The 13,596-nt window shown below is 39.2% G+C and overlaps 1 protein-coding gene across 8 annotated transcripts in view; it reads left to right on the forward strand.

Annotated features, from left to right (window-relative positions):
* The window catches only part of LOC108000950 (disintegrin and metalloproteinase domain-containing protein 10-like), a 212,526-nt gene that overhangs the window by 169,466 nt on the left and 29,464 nt on the right, over nucleotides 1–13,596 (forward strand). For all 8 annotated transcript variants that reach the window (XM_062077793.1, XM_062077800.1, XM_062077794.1 and 5 more), the window contains 3 exons: nucleotides 5,778–6,048; nucleotides 7,866–8,018; nucleotides 9,935–10,119. In XM_062077793.1, the coding sequence (XP_061933777.1) occupies nucleotides 5,778–6,048; nucleotides 7,866–8,018; nucleotides 9,935–10,119 (609 nt within the window). The remainder of the gene's footprint in view (nucleotides 1–5,777; nucleotides 6,049–7,865; nucleotides 8,019–9,934; nucleotides 10,120–13,596) is intronic.

Raw genomic sequence — 13,596 nt, forward strand, 5'->3', positions numbered from 1 at the left:
AGGGAGGGAGACGTCTGCGTTCTCCATCTTACGTATCCAGCATTTTACATCAGATCGGTGGAGAAAAGCGGGGGAGGGAGAGGGGATGAAAGCCGACACACGAGGAAAGGGAACCTCCGAGGGATTGAATTTTATTTTCCTCCCGGGATAATCTTTTAGCTGCAAGAAAATGGCGCATCCTCCCGGGGTTTCGAGTTACCGAGTCTGCGGAATAAAAGATTCAGCGCCGAAAATTACCGACTTTTTTCGCTCTATTTCTATCTCAAAGAGATATTTAATGTAACGAGTTCCCCCGATAATGTTTCGCTACCAGCCAATTTCTCTAGTTAGTAGTCGAGATCGAACGAGCAACAACTCGTTTTTTCAAACTTTCGACTCTCCTTTTTCTTTCTTTTCCTTTTTTTTTTCGTTCTCTCTCCGGCAAAATTCTCTCGAACCGCCTTATCGATCGATAATACTTTAAAAAGATACTTTATCGATTTATCATGTAATAATAGCTTAGTTTAAACTATAAAAAAAAAAAGAAGGAAAAGTGTTCTTACATATTCTCTCGTAAAAGAGAAGAACCAATGCAATATCGATCGAGCGAGATCTTTGGTCGAAAGGGAAAGCAGCTCCGAGCGATTCACACGATCGAGCAGAATCATAAATCGGTCGGGGAGGAGAGGATCTACGTCTGTCTCGACGGCTGTGTACACTTGCACAGAATCACGGCTCGTATCCCAAAGTGTATTCCCCCGTATATAGCAAGAGAAATGATTGGGGAGGGAGGGAATCGCGTCGTTTGCATGTCGCGAGCGGGAACAGGCCGCCACCCGTTATCGACTTTCCATCAACACGTTGGTCACTCGAACCCGTCGAAATACGATTGGCTTTTCGAACGGTGGCCGCGCTCCCCCGACGACAGATCGTTGTAATTAAATTCCATCATGGAGAGGGAGGAGAAGGGAGAGAATAATAGAAAGAGAGAGAGAGAGAGGGCAATTTTGCATTTAAAACACCGGCAACGTACCACCGTTTACACGTAACCGGCCGAATCCACCCCGACAATCGACCCTTAAACGGACAAATTGCCCGCCGATACGCGCGACGAACTGTCAAACCGGACGCGCAAGTTTCATTGGGACGACAATTATTGCACCTTCTCGCCCGGTTTCTTATTAAATCACTCGTACTGCAAATTTTTAATATGATTTTCTTCGGGATTAGAATCGATTCATTCTCGTTTCGCAGAGATTCTTGCTGTGTATAAGTGAAAAGGTATTCTATATTGTCAGGGAGGGGATATAATAAGTATATTATACGAGATAATCGTAAGTAGATGAGGAAACGTTATACTTTTCCAACGAGTTAGTCGATCAAATATCAAATATCAATGCGTTCTGTATTTCAGAATTTCGTGTTTAGTTATTGTTACCTCCGGTTATTCACCAATTAATAGTCCCATATTGAACGATTATTATGTATTGCCGCGCAATTGCCGATATCCTAGAATAAGTTAATCAAATGAGATATATTGCAAGCAATTAAATTCGAATCCAATTTCGACTTCTTAGCGAGATTCTTATCTTTCTTTTTTCTTCTTATGAATTCTACATTTCGTCGAATATTCTAATTCCAAAACTATTCCAGCGGAAGAAGAAGGGATTCGTTAATCGTTCCGATCCAATTTACATGATCGGGATACAACGTTACATACAATTGATTCGAAAACTCCAGGGAAACCAGTCACCTCCCGAGTATTTCTTACAACCCTTACGTGTAATTCGCCAACTTTAAACACCCAATGGAATGAAATTTTCCATAAAACATTACTTAGAACCGATACAAAATTCCAAATCCCATCGGCAATCTATTAAAAAAAAAGAATCGACGCACAGACTCGGAACAGGAGCAAAGAAAAATCGAATAAAGAAAAGATCAGCTTCGATATACCTGATTTTTGTTGATCAAACAAAGATCCGTCGCGTGTCGAAAAGAAAAAAGGAGTCGACATTGGGGGGAGGGGATGGAACCGAGCGTGTACGTCTGCGAATTAGCTAGCAGCCCGAGCACTTTGTGCGCGCAGTTACTTCCCCATTCCCTTTGCTCCCTTCCGCCTTTTGCACGCTCGCTACCCCTCAATGCGACTGCACCCGTCCGCCGAGTACACACCGCGCCACGTCCCTCCATTATTCATGACATTATTTTCCACTTCGATAACTAACGCGATCGACTTTTCCGGGGGGATCCTGCGGCTCGCAAATCCGTCCGCCCGCGGTCCGGCACCCGTGAAAAATTTATATCGATTCGAACCCGCCCCCAACCTCGCCTCATTTTCGCGCTTCGAAATGTGAGAAAGACTCGGCGGAAGGGGGGATCGCGAACGGCAGAATTTCCGCGTTTAATCACACCTATTCGCCGTGTATTTAATAGGATGTATGTAATAGGATATCGCGTGTTGCGTGGCGATAATTGAGCTCTGCGGAGGAAAGATTGAATCGATCGTTTGGATTTTAATTATTAAATATAATTGTGAAAATTTGGGAATAGCGATAGTTTTACGATAAGTTTCGTTGCGGGAAGGAAATTTTCTGCGAGAAGAAAAATTAAAATATACCTGTGTTTGGAGAAGAATTTTTAAAAATTCATTTTATACGGAAGGTTTCGTGTAAATAGCATCGAGTATTCAAAAGCACGTTCTATATGTAAAAAAAAGAGTTATTTTTTCATCGAATTTTCTATTGGAACAAATATTGAAGCAAAATGAACGACGGAGAAAACGTACGATTTAGGTAGCTTGGGGCGAAAACTTGAATGGAGAATCCTTTGGAAATTCATGGATTAGTCGCGATGTAACTAACAGACGCTAATATCGTGAAACGCGTCACGAGCGAATGTCTTTTCGGGAAGCCAATACGGTATCAAATTAAATTCCTGAGAATATAGCCCGTCATTATTAAAATATTTATAATTGGATCGATATTTAATAACATTGTCTCTTTTGACGCGACCGCGACGTGAAATTCAATTAAATTATTTCCCAGCTTTGAAAATTTTTAAGTGGAAATAATTAATGTTTCGAATAATGTATGATATTGTAATAGTTTTTTTTTTTTTTTTAAGTAATAAGATTAGACGAAATTAGGAAAACGAATTAATTGTACTTGAAACGTTGCGTTCAGTTTGTGATTAATTTGTGTATTCGTTATAAATTGATTATTATAAAGCTTACCCGAGTTAAAAATATTATTGAGATAAAAGGGAAAGAAAAAGGATGAAATGCTGTTTCGAAATGAGAAATTATCACTTATTAAAACGAAAGAGTATAGAAGACGTGGATAAGAATAATATTTCAACAGATGAGAGAGAGAAAAAATTCGGATTTTCATTAATTCATTAATTGTTTCAGAAAAATGGATTTAATTTTTAGACTAATTGGAAATTGGACATAAAAGAAGGACTTTTATATATTTTTCTTACTTATATTTTATTACGTAAAACTATTATTTTGCGATCCACTCTGATTTCACACAATTCTTTTCTCGTCTCTTGGTATGTCCGTGTGTAATTCTCACAGCAAAAACGACAAAATAGAAAAATCTCATATCAGAAGAAAAGAATTTTTCGTTTACGTACGTTCAAGAGTTTGGGAGCAGTAAGAAATTCCAAATAAAACCACCATCCGTTGCAACCAAAGATCGCTGAATAATAAAATATTGAATTAAAACATTGAATTTATATGTTATTAAAATTGTATAAAAATATTAAATAGATCGAATTTTGTAAATAAATATTTATTGTAAGTTACTTTGATAATTATTTACTATTTGCAAAAATATGACTTTCAAATATTTCAACAATATTCCCATTGAAACTTATAAATAATCGTATAAAATATTATATTTTCAAAAATAAAAATTCTCCGAAAGAAAAACAACTCATTCGTTTGGATCAAACCATTATATATAAATATTAGTACGATAAAATGATTTTCAGAACTTCATCATTTTCGCGCGAAAACAAATATTTAATCCATAGAGTCTTGGTAATAATCGTGCAATTTCTCTTGTTGCATAACAAATATCAAAATTACAATAAAACAGCTTGTTAAACGTATTATGCAATGAAATCGTATCAATTATTGCAAACGATATTGTTATTAACCTTGTTAGAACGATCATTAATTAACTTGGAATCGATCGATGGAAAGTGGCGAATATTCGGCCGAAATTGTTACGTGGATACGAAACAAAATTAATTAACAATAGAAAATTAACAATAAAAGTCGATTTTATATCGAATTAATTAATTGTTCGTCCCTGAAGAATCTTCAGTGTTCGTGCATTAAAAATTCAATCATCTGCTTGAATAAATACGCAACACTCGCGAGATATGTTACGGAAAATCGGCCAACAATTTCATCGACGCGATGCACAGATTCTCTCTGGGAGAGAGAACGTGTGCAACTATGCAAACAGTTAAATAGACACGAAATATCGCGAATAGTTGCAAAAATCAATATTTACACAACAGCTATAATCAACTTATTAAAGAAAGAATTTTTATATTCATCAAGATCATACTCATCAATTAGAAAAAAGTAAGAAATCATCTTTTTCTTTTAAAAATTATCCATCAATCCCGAATAACAAGAGATTTTGAAACAAGTTTGAAACATCGCAATACACGAGGATCAACACTTCTTTAATAATTCGTTTCTGAACAACCAAACAATTTTTTCCATTTCTTTGTCTAGTTTCGTCGAACAAGAATCTTCTTCTACGTAAATTTTTCCATAAAACGGGAGAGAAAAGAAGGAAGAGACAAAGGAGGGAAATGGAGATGCCGTATGCAAAAAGGAAAGGAGAGAATCACGCGTGGCCACATCGATGCATCACAGATTCGATGCACCATGATGATGCGACGAATCAAGCGAATATAAATTCACGCTTGCCGTCCGAACGGGCAAACGCGATATAAACGCCGATTCCTCGGTGCGCGGTTCTTGCACGCGTAAATCTCACGATTTACGAGCAATAGTAGATACGTTTGGTGGGAGAAAAAGATGGTCAAAGTGAGCGTGGGAGCATTCTGGCGCGCATTCACGCCGAGATATCGACGCTGATCATATTTTTGCTTTTCTCTGTGAATTTCAGAATCGAAAAATTAGATTTCCTTTTCCTCTCTGCGTTCCAGCTGAGAGATAGAAAGAATATAGAAAAATTCTAAAAAAAAGAGAGAGAGGAAAAAATAGTGGAGTGGAATGGTATATGGTAAATATACGACAGGGCGTCGATTATCGAAACCGGTATCGCATCGTCGTTATTCCCCGTCATCTCTCTGGAGCCAGTGCAACGATATCGATCGATATAATTTAACTCTTTGAGATTAAAAAAATGCCTCGATTTTGATACGTTCCAATAGGATACTTTGAAAATCGAAAAACGAATTTTTCGTTGAAATAATATTTCCGTATCGACCTAAGATTCTCAAAGAGTCAATTACATAAAGTATATATATACACATATAATTTAGTACACGTTACATTTCAAATTACAGCAGTGGTACTCTTGTATTTAATAAGTAATTGTGCAAGCGCACACAATTATATGCCTCATTATCCCCCATTACAACCACCTTCCAATCGGTCCCAATTAATCCGAACAATTTCTACCACTTGCTCTACCATAAATCCAAATTTTCACCGATTATCGCCGGTTATTATCTCCATCTCAACTTTTTCTTCCCATATAAACGACAGAATTAAACTAAACTCGTTACGTTCTATCCTCCAGACGACGAGAACTCGTCGGTGCACGGGATGGTGACGGAGGAAGGTCTCTTCGACGGAACGATCTCGACGGCATCGGGCGAGATCTACATCGAGCCAACCAGCAGATACGCTCCCCCCGTGTGCCATCGGCAAGACGGCAAGGATAATGACACGACAGACGCCATGCATCACCATACGATCGCGTACCGTTCCGTGGACGTGAACATTCCCCGCCGCAACGGATATCCGTGCGCGAGCGAGCTGTTGCGAGAGAACACGTTAAATGAATTAAGGTAAACACGTCTTCAACTTCCCGTGAACTAAATACGTTTCACGCGATGTTACAACGCGTAAAGTATAATTTTCTCTCACGAGGACGAGTAAAACGGCGCGTTAATTATGAACAAAGTACGTTAGGCCGAGGTGATAAAACCGGTCGCGTTTCTTTACGAGGGCATTATACGCTTGAGACGCAAGTTTACATCGCGTTGCGTCCTCGAATATGCGTGCTGTAAACTTATTAAAACACGTTATGTTAACGATATTGAGTGTAAATAGAAGGTAGAGAATTAGCGTTTAGAGTGGCTTACTGAAGATTTTTTACGGTGAGCAAAGGTGGATGTATTTATGTAACTTCGTTATTTGATTGTACTCCTTGGAATGAAAGAGGAGATAAAAAATAAATCGAATTCAATCTTCCCGGTCAAATTTAACCTCGTATCACGTTCGAGACAGCTTAGCATGCAATTTGGATGTATAATATCTTCCCGTATGATCTAACACGTTCAATATTCCAGATACAAATTTAATATTGATCGATATCCACCGGCCGATTTAATAGAATTTCAGGTGCCACTTTGAAGACGGGAAACTATAGGAAAGATCCGATTTTCACAATTGGCAACGTCAAAATAAAATAAAATAACGCTTTCATCAGATGATCCGAATTCTTGAATTCCAAATCCGTTTGGGTTTGAAAGCAAATCTTTAAATAATCGACCACCTCATTGACTTCGTGAAGATTAAAAAATTATCTCTTATGCAAGAGAAATACATTGGAAAAATCATCGATAGATTGATCAATTTGAATATACCATCCTGAACATGTTTCAATATTCCGGTATCTGATATCATACTCATGCAAAGAAAATGCATTCTGAGCAGGATGAGCGGAAGGATTTTGAACTGAGCCTCGATTAATTATAACGTACACCGTCAATAATGTAATATAATGTATAATGTAAGGTTATTTTAATTATTTTAATTATTCATTCTCTATATAATAGCTTCCTTAATTTTTGAAACGGTTTAATAAAATTTTCACGTGAATTTCCAAGGATCTCCTTAGTTTAGTTCTCGAGCTTATCGACGGAATAAGTTGTGTACGATCGAGTATCGACTCTCGTTCGTTATTCCAATCAAGAATAGAAATCTTTGTATTGTATAACCACCACGTTAGAACGCAAGCTTTAAAATACTTTAAACGCTCGTTTAGTCCGCGTTCAGTTTTCGGAATCGCATCACGTGCTACGCGAGGAATTAAACGTGTACAGCGGAAAAAGAAAGAAAAAAAGGAAAAAGAAAGCTATGAAACGGGAAAACTGCGCCAGTACATAAAATAGTCGTATAAAAACGAAACGTATAAAACGTATCGCACGGTTACGATGACATAACGCAAAAAAAAAACGATTAAAAAGAAAACGTTAAGAAGAAATAATAATGCAACGACTCGAATTTTGCATCAACGTATGCATGTCGCAGAGATGATTGGCAAAACTGGAAAAAATTTCGGGAAAGAAAGAAACGAGCGTTTAAAGGGAATCCAAGGAATTCCATCACGATTCTCCAAGACCCAACCCCCTCCCCGCCCGCTTGTCTTGGAGCTGGCGCGAGATTCGGGAAGGAGTCCCGCTGGAAACGATCCTCCAAGTAAATTGGCTTCAACCCTGTTACGTATTACTCGACATATGTCACCCTTATCTCCTCGCCGCATCCCCGACGATTTCTCTCGTTTATCCCGGGCCAACGGAGTTGATCAGTTCACCATGAGGGATTCGCCCGCCGCTCTCTGTAGTTTTCCGAACGCTTACCGGCGAAAAATCGTTTGCAGGACGAACGGGACGTGGAGTGGATATCTCGGGGGCACGGCGCGCCCGCTTTATCAATACGAGGGCAAGTCCCGTGCCAAGCCCGGCTTGTATCCGAAAGACGTTAGGAAGAAGGACCCGATGGCGAGCTCGCATAATTTAGAGGTGCTCGACAGGTAATCTTTTTCTATTCGATCTCTTCGCACGAGAGATCCGTCTTATATAATATATATCTTCCTGTTCCCATCCCTTTTAATTTCTACAAACGAGGTGTCCGCTTGTATATCTCGGTCGTTGTGCTATGTAATATATATGTCATTTGCGAGAGAATTTATTCGAGCGATTAATTTCTGGTATTTTGGGTATTGTTTAGTTGCCGTGGGATGATATCGTTTAAATGGAATAAATAAATATAATACGCGAGTACGTAGAAAGTAATAAGATTTATTAATCGAAGAAGAGCGTATTAATTCCAATAAAGAAATTCTTCAACAAGAAATACTTAGTGAATGCATTTACCTCTTTGACAATATTTTTATATTTAATTTAACGAAGAGAAAAGAAAAAGGAAATTAAAGAATCGATCCTGAATAATTCCACTTATTCTCGCGTATTTATCATATTTTTCCAAGACGAAATATAATATTTCATATCCCGAAATTCGAACACCAATTTCGAAACACTTTCGCGGTGACGTCGTTTCACCTGTCCGACCACGAGCTGCCTCGTTTCGCTCACGTCAACGCGAAAAGTTACGAAAAAAAAAAGAGAGAGAAGGCGCGCAGGGAGGGAAGAGAGGGGAGGGAGGGGTGAAATGTCTTCGTGCAACTAATTGAAATCCCCCTTCCTCCTCCCCTCCTCCCCTCCCCTCCACCCTTTTCCCATTTTACACGAAAAGCTGCTGGGACCTCGAAAAAAATAAAAAGTTATACAGACCGTGTAAAAGTTTTACACGGTCGTTCGTTCTCGATCACCGGTACCATCCCTCTATATCTATCCATCTATCTATTTTTTTTTCTTCTTTCTTTCTTTTCGACGCTTCCATTTGACCAATCCCCTAAGTGAACCGCGCGTCGATGAAATATTCTAGCAGGTGGTGGTGGTGGAGAAGGAGGAGGAGGAGGAGGAGGAGGAAAGACCAAGTCAAGAGACTTTCTCGGCCGGCCGGAAGAGAAGAAGAGAAGCGCAACTTATCGCCTTATCGATTCTTGGTGTTTACCAAGAATGCTTGCGCTTCCATTTAAAGAACTCCTCCTAGTAGGAGGGAGGGGAATCGTGGCGCGTACCACGATGAAAATGTCAAAAAATCGAGAGCAAACAGCATTATCGACCGATCCAATTTAACGTTGTCGCGACCGAGTTATCCTTATCCGAACGTTTCCGGGATCGGCTCTTTTCATAGGGCGGCGCGGCGTTTGATTTGTTGTTCGAGTGCGGATCACGTATCGGGCAAATCGACTGTCGCCGCGTCAAAATCTCGTGCTCTTTTTCGCAGGCCGCCGAAGCGTTCGAATATCTACCACCCTAGCAGAATCTGGAAATTTCACCTTTGGACAACAGATTTGGACAAAGAGATATATATATTACGAATTTAATTTTTTTCTTCTCGTAGATGTTCCTTTGTAAAAATAAAAAAAAAACGAAATACAAACTATCGCTTTCTACGCATTTAAACCATTTTTTTTCTTTTTTTTTTTACGGATGGTAACTGGTTTTGAATCGACGATACTGTTATTGACCTTTTTTTCAAATGTTTTAAAATTGTATTTAAAACACTGTACGCAAAAATTGCGAAATAATAACAGAGTAACCGTATTATTTTTTTTTTTTTTGAAAAAAAAAGGCGATTGGATACCACAGTAAAATTGAAAGGGATCCTATAATTTTTTATCCGTAGAAATACAACAATTTCTGGGGATAGCTCGCCGGTTCCATCGACCGGAATATAATTAAAAAAAAAAAAAAAAATGTGTCAAAAGAATCCGCGTAAAATCGAACTTATTGAAACTCGTATTGTCAACTATACAGAATATCAAGAGGTATAAATACTCGTACTGAAATTTTTTTTCTTTTTTTACTCGTTTGTAATCAGATTGTACAGGGAGCGATATTCGAGAGTGCTCCGCAAACGAACCTCGGTGGATCCAAAGAAGACCACTTGTATGTTATATCTACAAGCGGATCACACGTTCTTCAATCATTACAAGTCGGAAGAGGCCAGCATCGAGGTGATGACTCGCCACGTGCAACGTGTCAACTCTATATATAGGTATACAGGTGTGTTGGAAAATACGTAGTAACAATATTTTTAGATAAATGTTTCCTGTTTGCATGAATTCGCGGATTCGTCGTATCTGGAAATCGGTATATTCCATGGAAATGGAATTATATCTCGTGGCTGATAAGTCACAGGCAATTGGAAAGGCGATTCAATCGTTCGCCGACACGCGATGCCGTACGATGTGACATTTTTGTCGATATCGATCAAAAAACTTAAAATTTATTTTTTTTACAGCTTACATTTTACGTAAATCGTGAAGTTTAATTGCATGGAATTTTTTGTTAAAAATTATCGAGCACTCTATTTTTTTCTTTGCTGTTATCGCATTATATTAATTACAAAAATACGATGTAATTTTTAAATATATCTTTCAACTGTCTTCTTAGATGTTACGTAAATCTCCATTGAATTTCAAGATATCAAGTAAAGCAACTCCAATTGACAATGAAATTTACTGGTAGTAAAAAAAAAGAGAGAGACATGAGTTTAAACGAACAGAAAATGGAAAGCAAATGATGACTTGGCGTATAATTTTACGCCAAAAACGATCATTGATCCGTTCCATTATAGTTTCCAATTAAACAGCTGCACAATTGTGATGACACGTTACTTGAGATTTGTGCGCAATTTCCAATGATATTAATTCAATTATAAGCGTCACGTTATAATTCAGATTATCTATTACCTCAATATTGCGTTATTGAGCATTACCATCGAAATTATTTATAAAAAAAAAATGCCAATAATATGGTAAATACGATAATCGAACATTCGCCATCACGACGATTGCAATTGTCAATCGTGGCGCCTATCGAATCGAAATTACCCCCGTTGAAGAACGAATATAATCCAAAAATCAATAGTTTTTTCACACTGTATCACGGTAATCGACGAACTGTGTATATAACTGTGTATATCGATGGCAAGCGTTGGAACAGCAATGAAAATTCTTTGCCGGCCCAGAAATCGGCAACGTTTTCCTCCTCAACTAACAAGTGCGCGTCTTCTGTCTCATTCCGCTGTAATAACTTCGCAAACCAATTAAAACTTTCCCGGACCTTCCCAGTTAAACTAACTTTCTGCCAGCGGCGATCGGAGGAAATGAATGTTCCTTAGCCTTACTGCGGTTCCTTTCTGCGCTACGACCGATTAATGTCAGTTTCTGTGTCTGACGTTGACCGATTGATTCACTGCAACTTTATCGCGCCTCTACACACACCTAATGCGTAAACTTTAAACGATGGTTATCAACGATGGGGAAAGGATATCCAGAGCGGAATCCGACTACAAAAAATTGCCTCCATTGTACTCTTCCGATCGAGAGATAAAGCACCCCCTTTCCAAGAGACCTTTCTTTTCGATCTAAAAAGGAAAAAAGAAAATAAAGTGCTCGCAAGAACAAGAGGAAGGAAAAGAAAAGAATATCATCTCCTTGGTTCGTTTATCTCGAACAATTGCGCGCGATTCGATTTCCCTTTGATTATAATCCCCCCCGGGATCCCTTTGGAACCGTTTGTCCAAAGCCATCCCCCGAAATTATACCGTTTAATAGAATTACGTCATCAGCTACAAATCCAACCGAGAAACAATCAGTTTGAACGACGAGCGAACGTTGAACAGGTATGAGGGGGGGGGTGAATGGGCGCAAATCAGAGGAAAGCGATTTCCTGAAAATCTCGTTTGGCCGTGGTGAAGCTCGCGAATATTAAGCAAGAGGGAGGAGGGCGCATGCAGAAAGGTTTTAAACGTTGCACCACCTGCCGTAACAACGAGCAAATATTTGTGTCTCGTGACTGAGCCCTGTTTAACGTAGCGTGACCGCGCCTACACGCGGCAACCGGCCCACCGCATTACTTAGAATTCCCTATCTCTTCCGTCCCGCGATCCACTCGCTCATGTTCCCTCTTCCTCTCCGCACACAACGTTCCCTTACCTCTTATTCCCTCTTGTCGGAATATATGTGTGTATATAAAGAGGGAGGAGGGAGGAGAAAGCTAGGATGCGTCGATCTTCCGGAACGATGGTCGCCCCGATTATCGGCCATCTCTACACGCGAGCATTTCGGATGACCGATCGACCACCCCTCTTGGAAACGCCAGCCCGAAACGTGGCGTCCCTTTGTCTCCGGATTAGACGGCATTAACTCTCTTCCCATCGCGATACGTACAACTCGGCCGGCCAGCTAAACGCTCTTGTCCGACGAGAGAATTGCGGAATTGCGCCGATTAAGGATCGCGCCCTTTATCTACCCTCGCATCATCTGTGCGCCAGTCCCCGTTTACCGCTGATTTTACACGAGTTTGCGCGCGACTCGTCGTCGAGATACACGGAGATGACGGGGATGGAATTACGTAAGTTTAGGTAATTGTTTTTAGGAGGGAAGAATTTAACCCTTTGCGCTCCAATGGTGGCTCTCGCTTTTTTGAAAATATCGCTTCAGGGTTCCTAAGCTGTTTACCTGTAATCTTATAAAGCTTGGAATAACGTATTATCGAATATAGATTCTTTTATCTCAAATTATCGATCGAACTAATGGAAATATTATTTTCAAAGTTTTTTAAAAAATCGTAGAAAACAATATAGATTTTAATATTCGACAAATTTTCTTTCTTTACGTGAAATATTAGAATATTAGAATATTAAAGTTTTATATTTCAATTTTTGCGTGAAATCATTTTAATTAGCTGAGAAAGTTGTTAGTTAGGAGTGCAAAGGATTAAAAGTCTTACACTATCGTCCTAATATTTCCAAGATCTGAATTAAAATTCTACGAATAGTAATTGGATATAGATTCGATATTTCTTATTTCCATATCGATATTCGTCGATTTTGTCGCGACCAATGAACTCGCCGTGTAAACGTGAACCCCCCTCTCTCTTATCGCGATTGAGAAAAAGTAAAGCGATAAGCGGTATCGTGACGGTGATATCGGGCAAAGGTGGAAGTGTTCCAATGTCAGTCATTACACGTGGAACGTTTGAGAACGTTGGCCAGAACGCGCGTTTACGATCCTTATCCACGGACTCACGTAAAAAAAACTTTATTTCCGAGCGGGATATCCGAGACAGCTGTCACGCGACGCGTTACCCCTTTATTTGTTTGCCAAGTAATTTTTTACGACATCGGAACGCGAACTTTGTAACACGAGTCTCACGTGACGATGCCCTTTTACCTATTCAATAATAAGCACAGACGTTTTCCTGCTCCTCCTCCTCCTCCTCCTTCTTTTTCTTTTTAATCTTACGCGTGCGGAATATTCATCTCCGGTACACCCGAGTAGCGATTATTTCACCGATTCGCTGAAAAATTCGCTGCAATTGGGTTTAATATAAGAAACGTGTGATAAGGTAAATTCGCTTTGCGAACTTTATGAGTGTTAGAAATAATAAATACGGATGGAAAATAGTTGAGATGCGTTATTTTACGATGAATAAAAAAATGTACCGTTCGTGAAAGCGTGTTTTTGAACGCAT

This window comes from Apis cerana, linkage group LG8 (genome assembly GCF_029169275.1).
Source record: "Apis cerana isolate GH-2021 linkage group LG8, AcerK_1.0, whole genome shotgun sequence".
NCBI lineage: Eukaryota > Metazoa > Arthropoda > Insecta > Hymenoptera > Apidae > Apis > Apis cerana.